The sequence below is a fragment of the Monodelphis domestica genome, chromosome 7 (assembly GCF_027887165.1).
Source record: "Monodelphis domestica isolate mMonDom1 chromosome 7, mMonDom1.pri, whole genome shotgun sequence".
In the NCBI taxonomy this organism is placed as follows: Eukaryota; Metazoa; Chordata; class Mammalia; order Didelphimorphia; family Didelphidae; genus Monodelphis; species Monodelphis domestica.
Genome location: NC_077233.1, coordinates 145,384,636 through 145,404,862, shown reverse-complemented (window position 1 = coordinate 145,404,862; position 20,227 = coordinate 145,384,636). Strand labels below are relative to the sequence as shown.

The 20,227-nt window shown below is 36.8% G+C and overlaps 1 protein-coding gene across 3 annotated transcripts in view; it reads right to left on the bottom strand.

Moving 5' to 3' along the window:
* The window catches only part of LUC7L (LUC7 like), a 46,606-nt gene extending 27,145 nt beyond the window's left edge, over window positions 1-19,461 (bottom strand). Inside the window, exons 1-4 of one of the 3 annotated variants that reach the window (XM_016424137.2) lie at window positions 19,226-19,456; window positions 17,727-17,797; window positions 16,629-16,723; window positions 2,419-2,517 (exon numbers count right to left, since the gene is read on the bottom strand). In XM_016424137.2, the coding sequence (XP_016279623.1) occupies window positions 2,419-2,514 (96 nt within the window). In that variant the 5' untranslated portion in view covers window positions 2,515-2,517; window positions 16,629-16,723; window positions 17,727-17,797; window positions 19,226-19,456. Of the gene's footprint in view, window positions 1-2,418; window positions 2,518-16,628; window positions 16,724-17,726; window positions 17,798-19,225 lie in introns of all 3 variants that reach the window. The other 2 variants (XM_001364897.4, XM_007499182.3) reach the window with 2 other exon arrangements.
* Between the last annotated feature and the right edge of the window lie 766 nt (window positions 19,462-20,227).

Here is a 20,227-nt window from a genome sequence, read left to right as displayed (position 1 = left end):
ACAGTTAGGAAGAGTTTGGGGCCATATTTGAATCTAGGTCCTCCTGACTCCAGGCCTGGTTCTCTATCCACTGAACCACCTAGCTTGTCAATTGTCACTTCCTTCTAAGATTTCTAATACTTCAGTTCCAACAAGGAGCCCTAACTAAATCTAGGCCAATTTCCACTTTATCATACTACTTTAATTCATACTTGTGTCAAGTTCAAGTCAGCAACAAGTGGTTAGTAGTGAATAACACATTAGATTGCTTACAGGAGAAACTACGGATCTGGTAGAGACTACAAGGCACTCAAGATCAGTGAGGAGCAGAGCAATGACAGTGCCCAGCCACAGAGTATTTACTATTATATATTCCAACAAGCATTTATTAAACATTCGTGTGCCAGTTCTTCTAGACCTTAAAGATGTAAAGAGAAAAATGACAATCTTTGCACTCAAGAAATTTATATTATATGAATGGAGAAAATATATAGAATATGTATAGCCAGAACAAATTAAAAATAAATAAAACATAGTTTAGGAAGAGGGAATTAGCAGTGAGGAAGAGAAGTGATATAACTAGAAGCATCACGTATACAGTAGTACTTGAACAACATTATGAAGAAGCAAGAATTCTACAACTTGGATAAACAGGGAGTATATTGCAGGCATGAATAATAACCTATTCAAAGGCAGGGACATGAGATATGATCTAGAACAGCAAAATAAAGTCAATTTAGCAGAATCATGGAATTTATAAAGGAGAATAATGTATAATAAGCCTAGAAATATAAGTTGGTTGGTGTCAGTTGTGAAGGGCTTTAAATGTCGGTTTTATTTGATCCCAGAAGTATTTTTGAGCACATGATCAGACCTGAACTTTAGGAAAATTAGTTTGGCAGTTATGTTGAGAATAGACTCAGTAAGGGAGGCCACATAAGAAGTTAGTAGAATAGTTCAGGTGGAATAAGGGAGAAATATGAGAAAAAATTATGGAAGTAGAATCAAAAAGACTTGGATGATCAGATACGTAAGGGTGAGGAGTCAAGGAAATCAAATTCTTCTCCAATTCACAAGTCTAGGTAGTGGGAAAGATGGTCAAAAGAAGACATTAAAAATAAAGGGAAATTTGTTAATGACAAACACTTGTGTCCTACCACATACATATATGTACTGAGAGTTCTCACTTCCCATAATGTACATAATTATAAAAACAAATTCCTCAGTTTCATGAGGGTGAAAATATCTTACTGCTTATTTTCTGACTACTTTATTACATGAAATAAATGCCTCTACTTTCCTGGGTCTCAGTTTGTCATCTGTAAACTGAAGGGGGATTTGGACTAGATGGTCTCTGAAGTCTATTCCAAAACTAGAGCTATGAATCTATGAAGTACAAGATACCTGCCAAGATCCTTTCCGGGGTTTGTTTTTTTTAATGTATTCCTTATTATAAATTGATTTATAATTTAAAAATTATAATTTAAAAAGATAGCTTTCAAATTGCCTTGTTTTTCAAACTTACCTTATCACTCTTAATTTCTAAATCAAAGCACATAACCATCATTTTTCTTAAGTTTTCAGTTTTTGACATATGTCAAGTTCTAAAGGAGAATTTTTTTTCTGGCTTTATTCTCTTTAGCAGGAGTTTTAAGAAACTCTAAAAACAAAGTAAATCATTCTTCTAAGTGTACTGCTATTTTAAAGGTCTGGTTACTAGATTAAAACAACTAAGTATTAACTAATTAATGATTTATGTAAAAGTAAAATCCATGTTATAAATCTGAGTGAAATTTGCCCCAATCCTCCTTTCCCTAACGCTCCAAATTGCTACTTTCTTTAAAGTGTTCAAATAAGGTAATATAAATCCCCCCCCCCCCCCGTTTTCTGTTTGAAAACTGTACATTTTCCTTCAAACTCTGATAACACAATGGCTTTACAGATCTCCAAATTGTAACTGAAATCCATCTTCTGATTACTGGCTCCAATTTAATAATTTATTAAGCTCTCACATTAGCTTAGTTCTTCTTTATACCGCTTTATAAACATAACCTTCTCCCTTTGTCCTAGTCCTTCCCCAAAGTCCTAGTCCAAAGCCAGTTTCTTTACCTGTCACTGTTCATATATGTGAAGAGGAAAGAGTTGAAGAATGGAAAATGGCATGAATCTACATGAAGACACATAGCAAAAACGTAAAATTTTCAAATGAATTCTGCACTGTATAAAACTTAACAACTTTTTTCCATAACATCTATTTCCCATACCATCTATGGAAATCCCAACATTTCCAAGTCCATTACATTCCAGCATGTCTGAATGTATGTGGGAAGAATACGCCAGGAGAGCAACTTCAGCAACAGGCTATAAAGAAAAAAATGTCAGCTTGGAATTGAAGTACTCACAGTGGGGATGGATTAATTTATACAAAATAAGACTTACGTCCAGCTCAAAAAACAGGTCTCTGTCTTTACTTGCTATCTCGTAGTCTGCCCGAAGGGCCAAATCATGAATTTTTGTACATTCTCCTAAGTCCATGCGCTGTGGAGGGAAAAAAAGCAACATATCAATGTATGAAATTTTACCTACTGTCGAAAAAAGCAAACAAGGAGGATTGGCATATTTCATTGTTCATTTGATTGACCAAGACTCAAATTTCAAAGCCAACTTTTTTTATTTTAATTAAAAATTTTTTAAATTATTTAGAGTATTTTTTCCATAGTTACATGATTCATGTTCTTTCCCTCCCCTCCTCCAATAGACAATTAGCAATTCCACTGGGTTTTACATGTGTCATTGATCAAGACCTATTTCCATGTTATTAATATTTGCATTAGGGTGATCATTTAGAGTCTACATCCCCAATCATATCCCCATTGACCCATATGATCAAGCAGTTGTTTTTCTTCTGTGTTTCTAATTCTAGTTCTTTCTCTGGATATTAATAGCATTTTCTCATAAGTCCCTCAGAATTATCCTGGATCATTGCATTGCTGCTAGTAGAGAAGTCCATTACTTTCGATTGTGCCACAGTATATCCATCTCTGTGTATAAAGTTCTCCTGGTTCTGCTCCTTTCACTCTACATCAATTCCTGGAGGTCTTTCCACACGGAAATTCACACGGAATTCCTCCAGTTCATTATTTCTTTGAGCACAATAGTATTCCATCACCAACAGACACAATTTGTTCAGCCATTCCCCAATTGAAGGGCATCCCCTCATTTTCCAATTTTTTGCCACCACAAAGAGTATGACTATAAATATTTTTTACAAGTCTTTTCCCTTATCTCCAAAGCCAACTTTAGAAAATTAAGAAAAAGGGATGCTAATGAAAAGCTTTGTTATTCATAATGCTCCAAGTTGTTATGAAGTTTTAAGATGTTAAATTAACAGCCAAATTAACAGTTAACAGTTAAATTAATCAAGGCCAGGTTGCTCTTAGTGCCCTGATATTATGGGACATGACAAATGAAAACCACACTATAATCAGTTTACCTTTGCCAATTTTATTCTGCCATTTGTCATGACAAATTCATCTTGTCATCTGTCTAATGTCTAACAAATTTGACCCACAAATCTCAAAAAATTCAAATGGTAGGAAGTAGGAAATAAAAAAGGGAAAACAATGAAGAACCAAAAGATTCCAAAATTGGAAAGGTCCTTTCCTTTCCAATGTATTGGAAGATATGTAATTCACCCACAATCTAAAGCTTGGGAAGTTTTCCCTTATGATTAATCAAAATCTGCCTTATAAAAGCAGACAAAAAGGCTAGGCAGGAGGACCAGAGATTGATTAGTTTTCTAAAGTTTTCAAATAGATAAACAAAGATGATATTCAAAGTTAGTCCTAACACTTTCTAATTGTAACCATTACTTCTGATGTTGTTAAAGGTACTAAAGAGGGAGAAAGAAGGAAGAAGAGATGGTCAGGCAAAGATGAAAATATAGGGATTTGGCATCATAAGGAGTTTTTTTTGTATCTAAAAGAAGTGCAAACAGCTATATTTAAGGGTCTCAGGAACTCTAGATTCCAGAAATTCTCACAACTTTGTGAATTTTATAGCACTTTACAGTTTACAAATGTAAATTTGTATTTCTTCACAACCCTATGAAGTGGCAGAGGTGAAGCTTACTAGCTGTGTAATCATGAGCAAATCACAATGTGGAGAGAATCTATTTTGCATGACTATGCTCATGGCAAGAATTTAGTGGTTTTTTTAATTGGGAGAGGCAGGAAAGAAGTCAAACAAATGTGTTTTAATTTAAAAATAAAAGGAACAACCTTCAACAAGGCTTCAGTTTCCTCATCTGTAAAAAGAGGTTGGACTAGATGGCCGTTTAAGGTTCCTTCTGCAGAGATCTAAATCTTTAATCCTCAATGTAATGATAATTAAACTGAATTTCAGAAATTAACTCATTTCTGAGATCTGAGGGTCACATAACTAGTGTATGTCTCAAACAGGATTTGAATCCAAGTGTCCTACCTCCAAATCCCATTTTTTTCTATTATACCACATTGTTTCAAAAAATGAGTTTGGGCATGTTATTTATCTAACTCGTCTTTCAGAGAAAAAACACACCAAAATATCCCCTCTTCCTAACTTGCAGGGTTATTGTGATCATTGAAAATGACATCTACATAATTCTTTGTCTTTAGAAAACTTTATGGGTTTGTAGTAGTACTGGAGAAAACAGAAGCTAAGGAGCATGTGCAAGCTATCATTCTTATGAGGAAGTGGCTAGAGCTACTGTAGTAAAAACCCCTCCCCATAACCCCAAGGCTTCCCAAATTTCTCACACTAGCTCTCAGTCACCCAAGTTTGAGCACCCAAGCTCTGCTCTCTGGACTTCTGGGAAACTAGGCAACTCAAAATGACCTGAAACAAAAAATATATCAAAAAAAGCCAACTTTTCATTCCCACTTACTCCATCGACAACCCACACCTCTAGTCTCTGAAGCAAAGAGTTCTTGCAACTACTGTTAGGACTAATTGAAGAATTCCTTAACTACTCCAATAATTTTTAAGTCATGAATTGAGAGCTAAGAAACTCCCAAATCACCTATTCCAATTTGCCCCAATCACAAAGGTAGTAAATGACAAAGCTGAGATTCAATTCAATCTAAAGAGTCAGTATGATGAGTAGATTAAGTGCTATATTATCCAGGAAAATTGGTTTAAGTTCCATCTCTGACTCTTAACTAGCTGTGCAGCCATGGATAAGTCACTTAAGTCTTTCTGACCCTCATAAGAGAGAGAATACCAGTACTACCAACTTGTGAGGCTAAAATGAACTAAAGTATGCTAATCACTTTATAATATTTAAAAATACATAAATATCTGGCACTGTTTCCACAGTGTCGGCATCTCCTATGGTATTCACTATTTTAACTGGAGGTACCCTTTTCTTTTGCCATTAATATAAAATCAATTCCTTTTTAAAAAAAGGAAAAAACAATTAAAATTACCTCCTGAAGGAATTCCATGTGAACTGGAATGACCTTCAGGAATTGATGCAGAATGCAAGGAGCAGAACCAGGAGAACATTGTACACAGAGAGTGATACACTGTGGCACAATCGAACGTAATGGACTTCACTATGAGTAGCAGTGCAATGATCCAGGACAATTTCTGAAGAACTTATGAGAAAGAACACTACCCACATTCAGAGGAAGATCTGTGCGAGTAGAAACACAGAAGAAAAACAACTGCTTGATTACATGGGTCAATGGGGATATGATTGGGATTATAAACCTTAAATGATCACCCTAGTGCAAATATCAATAATATGAAAATATTAACCAATGATACATGTAAAAACCAATGGAACTGTGCATCTGCTATGAGAGGGGAGGGAAAGAACATTTTTGTAATCCTGGAAAAATACTCTAAATTAATCAATTAAATAAGACTGTGCAATTAATTCCTTCTCCCCTCTGTAGCATGAGTATTATCTGTTTCATTTTCTGCTCTTTGAAACCAAGATTATTCATTGAAGGTAATTGCTTTAGTTTTTATATAACTACTTTTGACTTTTGCAAAATCTTGGGAGTTATGTGTATATAGCAGGAGAACAAGACAGCACAAGTGAAAGGGAAGTTGAGGAAAACAGTAATACCGTTTGGAAGTCAAGCAAATTAAGGCTTTAAGATATTAAATGGACCTACTAGGGAAGGAGAGTATCAAGAAAGGATTCTTACAGAAGGTATTTGTGCTATATTTTGAAGGAAAGAAGGAACCAAAAATAAAGGGTTGGAGAGAGTGTACATTTCAAACATGGAGGATAGTCAGTAGAAAAGAATGAAGGCAAATTTGATTGGATCACAGAGTGTAAAGAGAAGTAATGTATGTAAGAGATAGGTTTGAGACCAGGTCAGAAAGAATTTTAAATGCCAAAGAGTTTATATTTGCTCCTAAAAGATATCAGTAATCATCTAGAATTTGAGCAGGTAAATGGCATAGGCTAAAAATTACTCTGCCAACTTTGTGGGAGGGTGAATAGAGGAGAACAACTTTAGGCAGGGAGACCAATAAGAAAGCAATAGCTCCTCAAAGGATATGTGGTGGTTCTCCAATGAAGAAATAAAAAAATAATCTAGTCATATGAAAAAAAAATGCTCCAAATCACTATGGATTAAAGAAAATGTAAATTAACCTCATACCTATATGGTTGGCTAATATGACAAAAAAGGAAAATGCTAAGTGCAAGAGATGTGGGAAAATCGAAACACTAATACTATACATAGCTGGTAGAGGTGTGAACTGGAGAGCAATTAGGAAATATTCCCAAAAGACCTAACAATATCACTACTAGGTCTATATTCCAAAGAGATCACAGAAAAGGAAAAAGGACCTGCGTACTAAAATATTTATAGTAATGCCCTTTGTGGAACAAAAAATTGGAAACTGAATAGATGTCCATGAACTGGGGGATGGCTGAACAAATTACAGCATGTTTGTAATGGAAGACTACTGCACAACAAATGAAATATTAAAAAGACATGTATGAACTGGTGCAAAGAGTAATGGAAATATCATACACTGATCAACTGTGAAGGACTGGGCTATTATCAGCAATGCAAAAACCCAAGAAAACTCCAGTGTTCTCCACAGCCATAGAAGAACTAAGAGTATGACTGGAGATAAAACCATATCATGTTTTGCCTTATTTCCTTTAAGAGTTTTTTTTCTTACACATGCAATATACGTATGTCTTCTTTCACAACATGAGTAATAAGGAAATTCGTGTTGCATGACAACATTAGAATAACCTATTTCAGATTGTTTCCTGATGAAGAGAGAAAGAAGGTGAAGAGGAAGATAATTTGGAACACAATTGTTAATAAATTGTTTCTATATGTAACTGAAAAGTTAAAAAAAGGAATGAGTTGGTAAAAAAAAGAAAAAGAAAATTAAAGAAAGCAACATTCAAGAGCCTAATATGGTCAATGTGGGAGAAAGGCAAGAAATGTGGGAGAATCAACAAGATTTGTCAACTTATTAGATATCTGTCAAAAGAAGAATAAGGAGCTAAGCAAATCAAGTTCAAGGCCACAAATCTGGATAGAAGATATAAAAGAGTGGTGGTTTGGGAATAAAGATGAATAAAGTTCTATTTTGGATATCCTGAAGCTGAAATGCTTTTAAGACATCTATTTTGAATAGGTGATGCAAGGTTGAAGTAGAGGGAATATCAAATGGACAACAAAGTCTGAAAAAGAATAATCATACAAATAGGAGAAGAACCAACAGTGCAGTGTCATGAAGATACCAAAAGGATAAAGTATTCAGGAGATAATATATAGTAACAGCTAGCATTATAGAGCATTTTAAGGTTTGCAAAACAGTTACAAATATTTCATTTTCTCCTTTTCAAGAAATATATCATTTTATCCTATTCAACAAACCTATAAGGCAGGTATTATTGCCCACTTTACAGATGAGAAAACTGAGGTATACTAACATCAAGTGATTTGTCCAGGGTAAAACACAGCTAATAACTTTTTGAGACTGAATTTGAACCCCTCATTCCAAGAGCTAAACTTCAATTCACTGTACTACCTGATGGCTACTATCCTAAGGAGATCAACAAGATGGTAGTCAGATCTGGCAATCATTAATGTTGGAAGAAGTTGTGTCAGGTGAATGGTGTCAGAAGCTAGACTGCAAAGGATTGAAAAGTGAATGAGAGAACAGTAGACAGGAGACTGATTTTTCTAGGAATTTGGATGGTAAGAGAGGAAAGGTATTTTTCAAAATAGTTTGAATGAATGCTACAGTCTAGTAAAATTTTTTTGTTAAGGATTGAAAAGAGCTATCAGAAGTAAAGAAGAAAACAGTAGATAGGGAGAGATTGAAGAAAGAGTGGGAATATAATTATGGATGTAATTCTCCAGAAGAGATGGGAAAGGATGGAATCAAGAGTACATGTAGAGAGGGGGTGGCCTTGGAAAGAAGAGTCATCTCTACAGAGGCTAAAGAACAAAGGATTATCTCAAAGGATCACTAGTTGTACAGAAGGGGAAACAGTTCACTATAACTAGCCTATACTTTCTTAGTAAAGCATGAGTTTAGGTACTTAGTTAAGAGAAAGGGGAAATAGTATGGGAGACTTGAAAAGGGAAATTTGGAACAGTCACCATGACTAGTCAGCTGCAATGAGGGTCCAGTCAAGAACATGAATTTGTAGTGGCCCCAACATGACTTCCTCCAGCTCTGTCTGGTAGCATGTGAACAGGAACAGAGGAAGCAGATTGTGAGATATTGCAGGATTAGAATTCAGTAAGGCATGACTGACAACGAGACTAGGGTAGAGGGAGACTATACACAACTTCAGAGAGAACCATGTAGCACTTAATGATTTAACTATAGAATTAAGATTAAAAAAGAAAAAAGTTAAGGCTGTGTAGGAGCCTGGGAAATACTGAGGAACAGAGAAATAGAGGTCACAATGAGAGGAAGAATAGGTTTAGAAGTGAAGCATAAGGACAATGAAATGTTTATGCAAAAATTATGTTATGATGTTATGAGCAAAATCTATGCTCATATGAAGGAATTTCAGAGTGTGACCATCCACACACATGGTTGAGGTGAAATCGGTCAAAAGAGCTGAAGAGCCTGGAGTATAGAGAACAGAGAACATCAACCTGTATATTAAAGTCCCTAAGTACAAGGGTCTTTAACTATGAATAAATTAGCTGCCCTTTGAAAAGTTAGAAAAAGTTATTTGGAGGGGGAAAAAGCATCCTATGACAACACATAAGGTCAACTTCTAGGGATGACCATTTGAAAATATCTTTATAGTCATTCTTCCTAAACGAAAATCCAAATATACATATAAACCTGGTTATTCTTACTACTTAATGCCTTGGGTTCTTCTTCAGACTATTACTACTTGAGCAACATTAAAAATGGCAATTTCTAAACCCGATTCAAGTTTCTTAATACAAAAGTACATTTTAAAAAATAATCAACACAAAAAATTGATATTTGCCTCCATTAACATTTCTTTCCTGCTTTAAAAAAATTAATCAGTTATTAATTAAAGGCAGAAGATTTTTAGACATTTATGCTCACTGTAGACTATTTTAAAAGAGCTACCATCTGCAATAATCTACAGCCAATTACATAAGAGTGACCTTGAGGATTTTCATTCTTAAAAGATGACAGAATGGCCTGTGTTAATTATTCAGCTCAAACAGAACCAAGAAATAATCAAATAAATGTTAACAGAACAAAATACAGATTTGATTAAACTAATTTTAAACATAATGTATAAAAAGACAAAACATGGAAGCAGTTTGTCCTAAACCCATTTAAGTTCAAAAAAACATTTTTTTTAAATCTGGCTTTAACTGTGCTTACTGTTAGCAATGGAAGGACCTTGAAGATCAAAGTAATCCACTTCCTTAATTTTTATCAAGGGATTTATTGGAGGTTAATCCTTTGTCCATCATAAACCAAAGCAGTGAGAACAGAAAACAGTGAGTTTCGTTAGTCTAGACTCAATAATACCACAGCCATGCTAGGTCATGATCTCAACTTATACCAGAGTTCTAACAACTGGGCTTTTAAATTATACATAATGACCAAACTTCCCAATTTGTACTTTAGCCTCAATAACTGGATTCTCATCTTTCCTTGTGCCAGAATCCCTGCCTGGACATTTTCTATGTCCTTCTTTCTATATCCCACTTCCTCTAGGCCTAGGGTCTTATTTTGCTATCACTAATCTTCTCAGGGACTAGAATCTTGACCCAATGCTCGCTTGATTATCTTAGAATTGGATATCTTAGAACTTGGTATCTTAGTTCCATTACCTGTAGCCCTGAATTTCTAGGAGGCTTGTTGTTTTATAGTTTATGGACCTTAACAGATCACCTATCCCACCTAACCTTCCAAAGGCAGTTTTTGTTGACTACGTTCATAATAGAAGGAAATAGCAAATTTCAGTGAAAATAAAAATATTTTCCCCCCAAGCAAATTCATATACCCCCCCCAATCTATCCAGGGACCTTTTGCAGGATAAGAATTGCTTTTAAACCCTTTCCATCATCATCATCATCCCTTAAATAAATGCAAAGAGTATTTGTCACAGGTTTTAGGGATGTCTCCTTCAATGGAATCTACTTTCAGAATGGTTATAAGTGAGAGTAAAAATCCTCTAGTATCCCCATCAATATCACTTAAGAGAATTGTACACATCCTTGAAGTGAAGACTAATTGCAGTGATGAAATAAATGCCTTCTCTAAGGACAAAAATATTCTACATTAATCAAGTTACTGTGCTATATAGTTTATTGCTTTTTAAGTGTGTACATAATATACTATTGTTTTTTAAAAAATAAACCCATATCTTCAGTCTTATTATCAATTTTAAGACAAATGGCATTAGGTGACTTGCCCAAGATCACATATCTAGGAAGTTTCTGAGGCACATTTGAATTCAGGTCCTCTCCACTCCAGGCTTAGCACTTTATCCACTGTGCCACCTAGCTTCCTCAACACCACATGACATATGTGGCTAAATCTTCTTTAAGGGTAGTACCCAGAATTTCTGTAAACTCAAATTCATTCAACCATTTGTCCTTCCCTTCTTCCTAGAAGAATAAGAGTTGTGAAAAATTTTGTCACGGATCCCTTGTGTATTAGTTCCAAGGCAGAACGAGACCAGATTTGAACCTAGGACCTCCTGTCTCTCGGCATGGCTCTCAATCCACTGAGCCACCCAGCTGCCCCCTCAGAATGTTTTTAAATGATAAAATAAAACATGAAATTACAAATGAAACCAATTACATTGAAATACCAAATATTATTTATAAGGTTTATTTTTTAAACACTAAAATATAAGATTATTTTTAAAATATGTCACATATATAATTTATGTGAGCAGGTTAAAAATTCTTGCTTTAGAATGTTATGTATTAAAGCTACTACTTTGATGTCTATAAAAATCATAAAGTGCATGTTTACGGTGGAGTATACAAAATTAAATAGGACTTTAAAAATGGTAGTAATTGAACAAATAATTGACTTGAACCTAGATGTGATATAATGAAATCTAGGAGGGGAACATCTCAGAACTGAGGCAAATAGTCTTAGAACAAATAAATAAAAAGGAAGTACTTCTTTACAGAAAGTAATAAACATGGTAGAAACAAGAAACTCATTAATACAAGATGTCCTATAAACAGAAAATATAAATCATTTGGAAAATGGCTTTAATAAAACTATGGATAATAAATCCCCCTACCTTATCCTCCCTTCAAGACACAACCTGGCAGAGTTGCAGAAACATAAAACATGAAATCAGACGTCAAGTGAATGGACAACTTTAATTCCATCTCTCTGAAATTTCAATTTTCAGGAGTAATTATGTGACAGTGGATTGAGAATTAGGCCTAGATACAGGAGGTCTTTGGCTCAAATCTGCTCTCCGATACTTCCTAGCTGTGTGACCCTGGGAAAATCACTTAACCCCCATTGCTGGCCCTTGAAGCTCTTTAGCCTTGGAACCAATACACAATATTAATGCTAAGGGTTTTTCGTTGTAGTTTCTTTTTAAAGAAATTTCAATTTGCTTACCTGCAAAACAGAGATAGCATTGGCACTATCTCCTTCCAAATGGTTGTAGTGATAAAAGTATTTTGTAAACTGTAAATTGTTAGGGAAATGTGAGCTTTTAGAACACTATTATGGGGATTAGAGCTGTTTAAAATGCATTCCAAATCTTGGCTAATAGCACCACAAAAGACAAATACCAAGATTTCCCACAATGTCCAATCATCTACTATGACAATTCTAATATGTGTTGAAATTAAAGTTACTCCTGTATATATGTATCAAATTTTTATCATAGAAAATGGTGATTCACATTAAGTGCTATTTCAGTAACATAAAACGAGTATATACTAGGGCAATTGAAGAGGATATAGGAAATTCAAGTATAATAGTTCTGGGAATTCCTTAAGCTATGGCCAAGTCTGGCCTCTCCCAGCCTGACAACTTTCCCTTAATGTAGAGTTTTCACATCTAAAATAAAGTAAACAAGTGAAAAGCCATTATGACTCTAGTCAGAAGTAAATATTCCTTTTTTTTAAAAAGTGAATAGCAAGTACTGTTGTTTACAAAGAATAAGCAATGAAAACTGACAAAGGATTAAGCATTGAAACTAGGAAGTTAAAAATTTCAAAAGATAGGCAACTATATAAATTCCATACCAGAATCTTCACATGGCAACCATCCAAAGAAATCTTTTGAGAAATCTTACTCACTGGATTATTTTATCTTTTTCCTTTTGCCATCAAATGAGGGATTTGAAAACTACTTCAACTACCAATTATCTGATATTTTTATTTCTCTTTCTTTTGCAACAATATCCATTGTTGCTAGCTGAGTAAACTAAACAGAACTAACCAATCTAACACTACTGTAACTAAGAATACTCTTACCTGGATCACAGCTTTCATCATAGAATTCATTAAGTGCAATTGCGGTCATAAACAGCTCCTATTTCTGAAGCACTTTCCTCAAAACCTCACCTTAAGGAAGATTAACCCTAATTTTATTGCTGTTAAGGAAACAAGATTTGGAAAGACAAACTTGTCCAAGGGAATACAACTTGCAAATAGCAGATTATGCCTGGAACCCAAGTCCTAAAGTTTAGGACTTACAAAATCAGGTTTAATCAGTTTCTCAAAATGAAACATCTTCAGGGGCAGCTGGGTAGCTCAGTGGATTGAGAGCCAGGCCTAGAGACAGGAGGTCCTAGGTGAAAATCTGGCCTCAGACACTTCCCAGTTGTGTGACCCTGGGCAAGTCACTGGACCCCCATTGCCTAGCCCTTACCACTCTTCTGCCTTGGAACCAATACACGGTATTGACTCCAAGACGGAAGGTAAGGGTTCACAAAAATTAAAAAAATAAAATAAAAAATGAAACAGCTTCACTTATCCCACTCCTTTGTGTCTACTGTAAAACAAGTGAAAACAAGTGTAGTGAATCTTTTGGTCACTTACCTCTATTAAATTTCACTTCAAAACTTGCTTCTAGAAATAGTAGATAATATAACAGTATACATGCAGAACCTCAGAGAACCAACCAAAAAACTTTTATTGAAACAATTAAAATTTTAGCAAAGTTGCAGGATAAATAAAACCATATAAATCATCAAAATTTCTATTGACCAAAACCTGCCACTCACTAGCTCATTTCTCAACTTCATACCAAATTTCATTTCCTTAAGATGAACCCTATAGACAACTCTCCATTTCTTTTCCACCCCACCATCTCTGTGTACATTAGGAAATTCTTTCCAGGGTTCTATTTACCTCAGTAAGAGATATAGCATCAAAAGAAAGATAATAAAAGAGGCCTAGGAAAACAAAAAGCCTACAGAAGTCACCTAAGCACTGAAGAATGCCAAAACTGTAAGATATTCAGAGAATAAGTTCTTAAACTTCTTTGTGTCAGACACCCACCTCCACCCTGAATAGTCCAGGGAAGCTTACAAGTCCCCTGTCTTAGAATGTTTTCAAATACACAAATTACCTAGGATTAAAAAAGAAATATCAAAATATGGGGGGGTTCCAAGGGCCCTAGGTTAAAAACCCAGGAAAACAAGGTTCAGTCTTGGGAAATTACTTGCTCAAGATCAGAAAACTAACAGGACAGCTAAGACTCAAACCCATGGTAACTATGAACTCTTGTGTTTCTCTAGGTGTGCTATACTTATATCACTGCTAAAACTATTTTAAGGTAATTAGAGAATTCTAATAGCTACTTAGTGCTTAAATACAGCATTATTTACATATTAACCTCACAACAAATATACTCGTCTCTGAAAGATAGCACACTCAATATAAAAAGAATAGATTTCAACTGTTACTCAACACAAGGTTGAAATGGCTCCCTTTCAACTTCTTCATACACGATTCCAGGATATAATCCGGGAGCATTCTCCATTCCTACTTCTGAATTCCAACTAGTACATTTACAAATGGTGAAAACCTGTGATTATTATAATAAAGTTCTGGTACATAAATAGCTGTAGCATTATCAAATAGTCTATCAAAATGTAGCTATAGCTATGTAGTCAAGTTACCAGCTTTTCTAATACCATAGATGAAACTGACAAGAGTACTTTTCTCCTGGCTCTTTCTTCAAAGTAATAGTAGACAAACTAATGATTCATCACAGAAAATTATCTCTTGGGGGCAGCTGGGTAGCTCAGTGGATTGAGAGTCAGGCCTAGAGACGGGAGGTCCTAGGTTCAAATCTGGCCTCAGACACTTCCCAGCTGTGTGACCCTGGGCAAGTCACTTGACCCCCATTGCCTAGCCCTTACCACTCGTCTGCCTTGGAGCCAATACACAGTATTAATTCCAAGATGGAAGGTAAGGGTTTAAAAAAAAAAAGAAAAGAAAATTATCTCTTAGAAAATGTACAACATCCTTGAATGCTTTTGAGGATCTGTACTTTTGTTGTCCTCCAACACAGATAGCAACTCCTCTATAACTTAACAGATGGTCTTCAGGAGTTACTGCAGCCTAAAAATTCATTGCCCAATAACCAACCTGGTAATGATAAACCTTTCTGAATTTAGTTAGTATTTCATAGTGCAATAGCAAGAAAGAGTGGTCCAATAAGATGGTCCTCAAATGAAAGACAAAAACCCCATTTAATATTAAGTATTCACTCTAATGAAGTTATATTAAGTATTATATAGCAATTAAACTTTTTCTAATTATAACCCAATACTAAAACGAGGGCATTAGTGAAGGTATAGTATACAGCCCTTGAAGCTGCTGGTGGAAGGAACAATACACATCTAAGGAAACACATTTCTGGAATCACTACTATCCACAGAACTATATCCAAGGTCTTGTGTAAACCCCTGCCCTCAAGGAACTTACATTCTATATTTCTGAGTGCATCACTACAGGCAACATACTGTCCTTCAGTTCCTAACTGATCTTAGAAATGTATATTAAATAAAATTAGCACAAGTCTGCTGTTTTTCTTTCCATTTTAAATCTGTATTTAAATACCACAAGGATACTCCCTAGGGGTATATACAATCAATCAACTTTCAAAAAATAATGTAAGCAGACACACTAATCAATATACATTAATTTTTTCACCACCACTTCTAAGTCTAAACAATCAGCAGAGCCAAAAAAAAATTAAACCCTGATTTGTAGCAATTGCCAATTTATAAAATATAAATGCTCACATGGAAAATTTAAATTAGTTCTAAAAAGCCTATTTAAGCTGTTCCCAACACACCTCTGATACTCCCTCTACCAAGATGGCTTGCAACCCCCCCACTCCAACCATCTCTCCCACTCCCCCAGCCTTAAATTTTCATGAGTTCCTGTAGCTGAAAAAATTCTGAGTTAATCCTGTAATGATAAATCTCTTCAAGTAAGCTGGTCTTCAGTCTACAGATTTACAATCAACGCATATTCTGTCTTTCTAATAAGGCCTACCAAAGATTGCAACCCATTGACAATCTTCAAGAAACCTGGAATCAATTTCACGCAAGGAACCATGAGGGTCAGACAAGTGGAGAAAGTTAAAAAAGCAAAGTGGAACATACAATGAGAGAAAAATCCACATTGAGTTTCACATACTGCTTTCTTAAAATAGTGGCACAACAGAAGTTTGTAAAAAGAAACCAACTTGATTAAAAAGTTCTCTACCAAAAAACAAAAACTTTAAGAAGTAACACCCATTAGCTCAAAATAAAAAGGCATGTCAAGAATCTAGGTTTTGGAAACACTGACGAGTGTGAATGCCATAAAGAAACAGAACCAATCTGCTTGTCTAGAACATAAACAGTTAATATACAAATCTACATATGGATATTCAGGAAACATTTTCTTTACTTAGTACGACCAGCTTTTTGAAGTCTAATAATTTAAAAGTAGTAAGACATACAATAGTTCTATTATACCCAAAGACTGCTCTTCTTAATTATATTATTATAATTATGTATATTTGTATGTATAATTAGTTATACATACATATATATATAAATAATTTGAAGGGCACCAGGAAATTTCTATTAGCCTAAGTAAAATGAAGTACCAACTGAACAGCTTCCCCTAAGAAAGCAACAATTCTTTATTTTACTATGAAAAAGCACATACCGTTCCAGCCAGAATGTCATGAGGACAGCAGTCCAGGAGATGGCTCTTGCAGACACGATCATCTGTAAACTTCACCCTCTGTCTGGTTTCGTCTCCTGAAATTCATGTTTGGTTTTAAATAAGACAGTATTATCATATTAACCATGCATGGATAACTGCTGCAACAATTCACCTGGATTTGCCGACTATCAATTTTGTGTACTCCCCATCAAATTCACTGAAAAACAGGGTCTAGAAACATAATTGGAAATTGGACTACTGCTGTATTTATAGGCTTAAGTACATCATGATAAAGTATGGGATCTTACCAAAAGAGGTCTGACCTGCCATTATGCAAAATAGTCAAAAGGCCACAATTAAAAGGCTTAACAATTATCAAAGATTTACCTGGACCCTCCTCAAGAAGAGCAGATAGGGACGGAGATAACAAAACCCATGCTTCTCAGTGGGCCAAAGAATCAAAGAATACAACACTTACACCTCCTAATTTCCACCAGCAACAGGTACTTATTCATCTATTTTCTTGATGTGGACAACTGAGTAGGCAGTGTTTTTTGTCCATTGTCCAGGAAAAGTATTCAAACCTCATTGTAGAACCCTATAATCTGAGAATCTCCCTGGTTCCCTTTTTCCCACCCTTAAATATATTTTGCCATTTGGGAGTCACTTTTAACAAGACAATATGAGAAAGGCAGAAAGAAACTAGGTTAGTCAATACACACTGCGAGCTCCAACACATACTGTACCCATCTGCATTCTTCAAGACCTCAGCTGCAGAATTTTATGCCCGCTGTTGAAAAGTTTTAAAGGAAAAGTTTTCTTGCCCACACCTGCAGTAAGGAAGTCAGGGGAATGATACATAAAAGTAAAGGCAAAGTGGCAATGGAATGTGACAATTTTAAAGCTAATCTGTGTATATGACACAGATCTGTGTAATACTAAAGTAGGACTATAGTTTAGGATTTGCAAGCATCCAGGATTAATGTAGTGTCTTTTTTATTGAAAATGTTTTCTTTCTAAACTACACTTTTAAAGTTACTTGTGAAAAAAGCAAACACTTTTTTGTTATAACAGCTTTAAAAATTGGTTGTGACTCACGGCTCGATGAACATGAGGCTTTTCTGCAACTCCCTTGCAGATTGATGTAGGCAGGCAAAGATACACTGAACCTTTATAAATAAAATAGAGGGGCCACAATTGTTCAGTTTGTATGAAATAAAAATATGGGAAGCAATTCAAAAGCAACTCAATATACAAAGAAAGCTAAAAAGCACTTATTCATCTATGAAATAAAGTGCAAAGACTCTGCACAGCCCTGAAAATGTGCCAGTGTGAATTTACAACTTCATTATTTCGGTAGTAAAGAAAACACAAACCACAATGGAATATAGGGTTTTTTGTTTGTATGTTTGTTTGTTTTGCAAAGGTTGCAACAGCCTTTTTTCCTGAGACAGGCTTTCGCCTTCCTATCTTATAGTACAAACCTACATTATGTCTGTAAGGAATTGACTAAACACTGAGTTTCTCATGTGAAGGCCACGGTGGTGATAATAAAGTCACTTTGCATAAACCCCCATATTAGAAAAGCCGACCTTACAATTTTTCTTGTAATGAAATAGAATAAAAATGGCACTTAGCTATATTATCTACATATTAAGGCTCCCTCTCTGATAAAACACTTCTTCCCAAAGGAAGCCCAGGAAAAACACTGCCATATGGCTTGGAAAACATATTGTCTGTGATCAAGACTCTCAGGCCCTTTGCTAAATTCCCTTTTTCTCTCGTAGGGTGGCTGTTTCTAGGCCAACAAGCAAGGGTTATGTGTGCAGGAGAGGAGGAAGTAATAGTCGGCCCTGGGGCAAAGAAAAGACGGTCAAAAGCGGGCAGTTTCTGCTGGTTAGCGTTGAGGTGGGTTTGTAAACCCCCAAATATAAATACAAATCAATTACTCTGAGCCGGGCAACTAATGACACCCTTTAAGTTGGGGGGAGGGGGGGGGAGAAGGGTAGGAGAAGCCACGAAGGAGGATTCAAGTTCCAGAGGGTCAAAAAGAACCGTCAGATCCTCCAGAGAAAGGATGTGCGTGGTGGTAGTCAGCGGCCAGCGGCCTCTTAGTTTGAGTGGAAAGAAAGGGAACAAGCCGCCGAAAGGCCCAAGCTGGGCCCACACAGGCTGAGGATAAGAGTGCGTATGCATGCGTGCTAGAAGAGGATGGGGGAGAATCCAGGAAAGCACCAGAGGCATTGGCCTCCAGGAGGCAGGATCCGGGCGGAAACAAAAGGGTCCCAGGGCCTAGGATTCCGAGGAAGGCCAGCCGACGCTGGAAGGCCAGAGGCTGCCGCACAAAAGGATCCGGCGCCTCGCCGGGGCGGGCGGGGGAGACGAGAGGGAGCCCGGGTCACCTGGGGCGCACGCGCAAGGGCCGAGCAGGCCGCCCCTCCCCTCTTCCCCCTTCTTCCTCCCTACCCCACCCCCACCCTAGCTTCGGGCGGGCCGGGCCACCCAGGCCCCACCACCTTCCTCCCGCCCCACCTCCGCTCCCCGCCATCGCCGCCCGCCATTCCCAGCCGCGGGCTCCTCGGCCGCTCCCTACTCACCGTCCCGGGCCGTGCCCATGAGCTGGTCCAGCAGGGCCCGCATCTGCGCCTGAGCCGACATGGCTGGCTGCGGCGGATGGGGAAAGGGAGAGAAAGAGCCGGAGGTTCTTCTCACGGCTCTGGAGGCCTTCGGCGGCGGCGAATTCTAGACGGATCAGGTCGGCCTCGAGCGCACTGGTTTCTCTCCAGCTCGCTCCTTCCCAGCCGCGAAGGATCTTGGGAGGAAGTGCGTATGCACGAGGAGACAAGGGCTTCTGGGTGTTGTAGTCCAGGAGAGGTGGGAGTTACCATTAGCCAGGTCCCATTGGATGGAACGTTTCACGCTCTAGATTTTACTGAGCAACTGTGAAAGGAAAGTACACGCAGAAGGTATTGAGGTTATATAGATAAAACTGAAGCAATACCAGTCCTCAAGGAGCTTATACTTTCTACCTATACACAGATAAGTAAATACAAAAAAGGGTACAAAGTAACTTTGAGAAGGAGGAATTAACATCTAAAAGTAATCAGGAAAAGAAAGAGCTCTTGGAGGAAGCCTCACTAGCTCAGCCTTGCTCAGGGTTTAGAGACAGGCAAGGAGAATACACACTGAAGAAGGCCTAGAAGACCTTGTGCAAAGCTATGGGTTCTGCAAGTAGGGCAGTTTGGCTGTCGTGGAGAGTGCATGAAGGGGATTAATGTTATAATAATTTTTAAAATAGAATTTATATAGCACTTTAAGGTTTGCAAAATGCCAAGGGGGATGGTGGGGATGAGAGGTAGGAATGGAGAATAGCATTTATATAATACCTACTATGTGCCAGGCACTATGCCAAGAGATTTACAAATATCTCATTTGATCTTCACAACCCTGGGAGGTATGTGTTTTTTATTCTCATTTTACAGTTGAGGAAACGGAGGTAGGCAGAAGTGAAGTGATTTGCCCAGGGTCTCACAGTTAGCAAATGTCTGAAGCTAGTTTGTATCTTTCCTTTACACCATCTAACTGACTGGAACTCAATA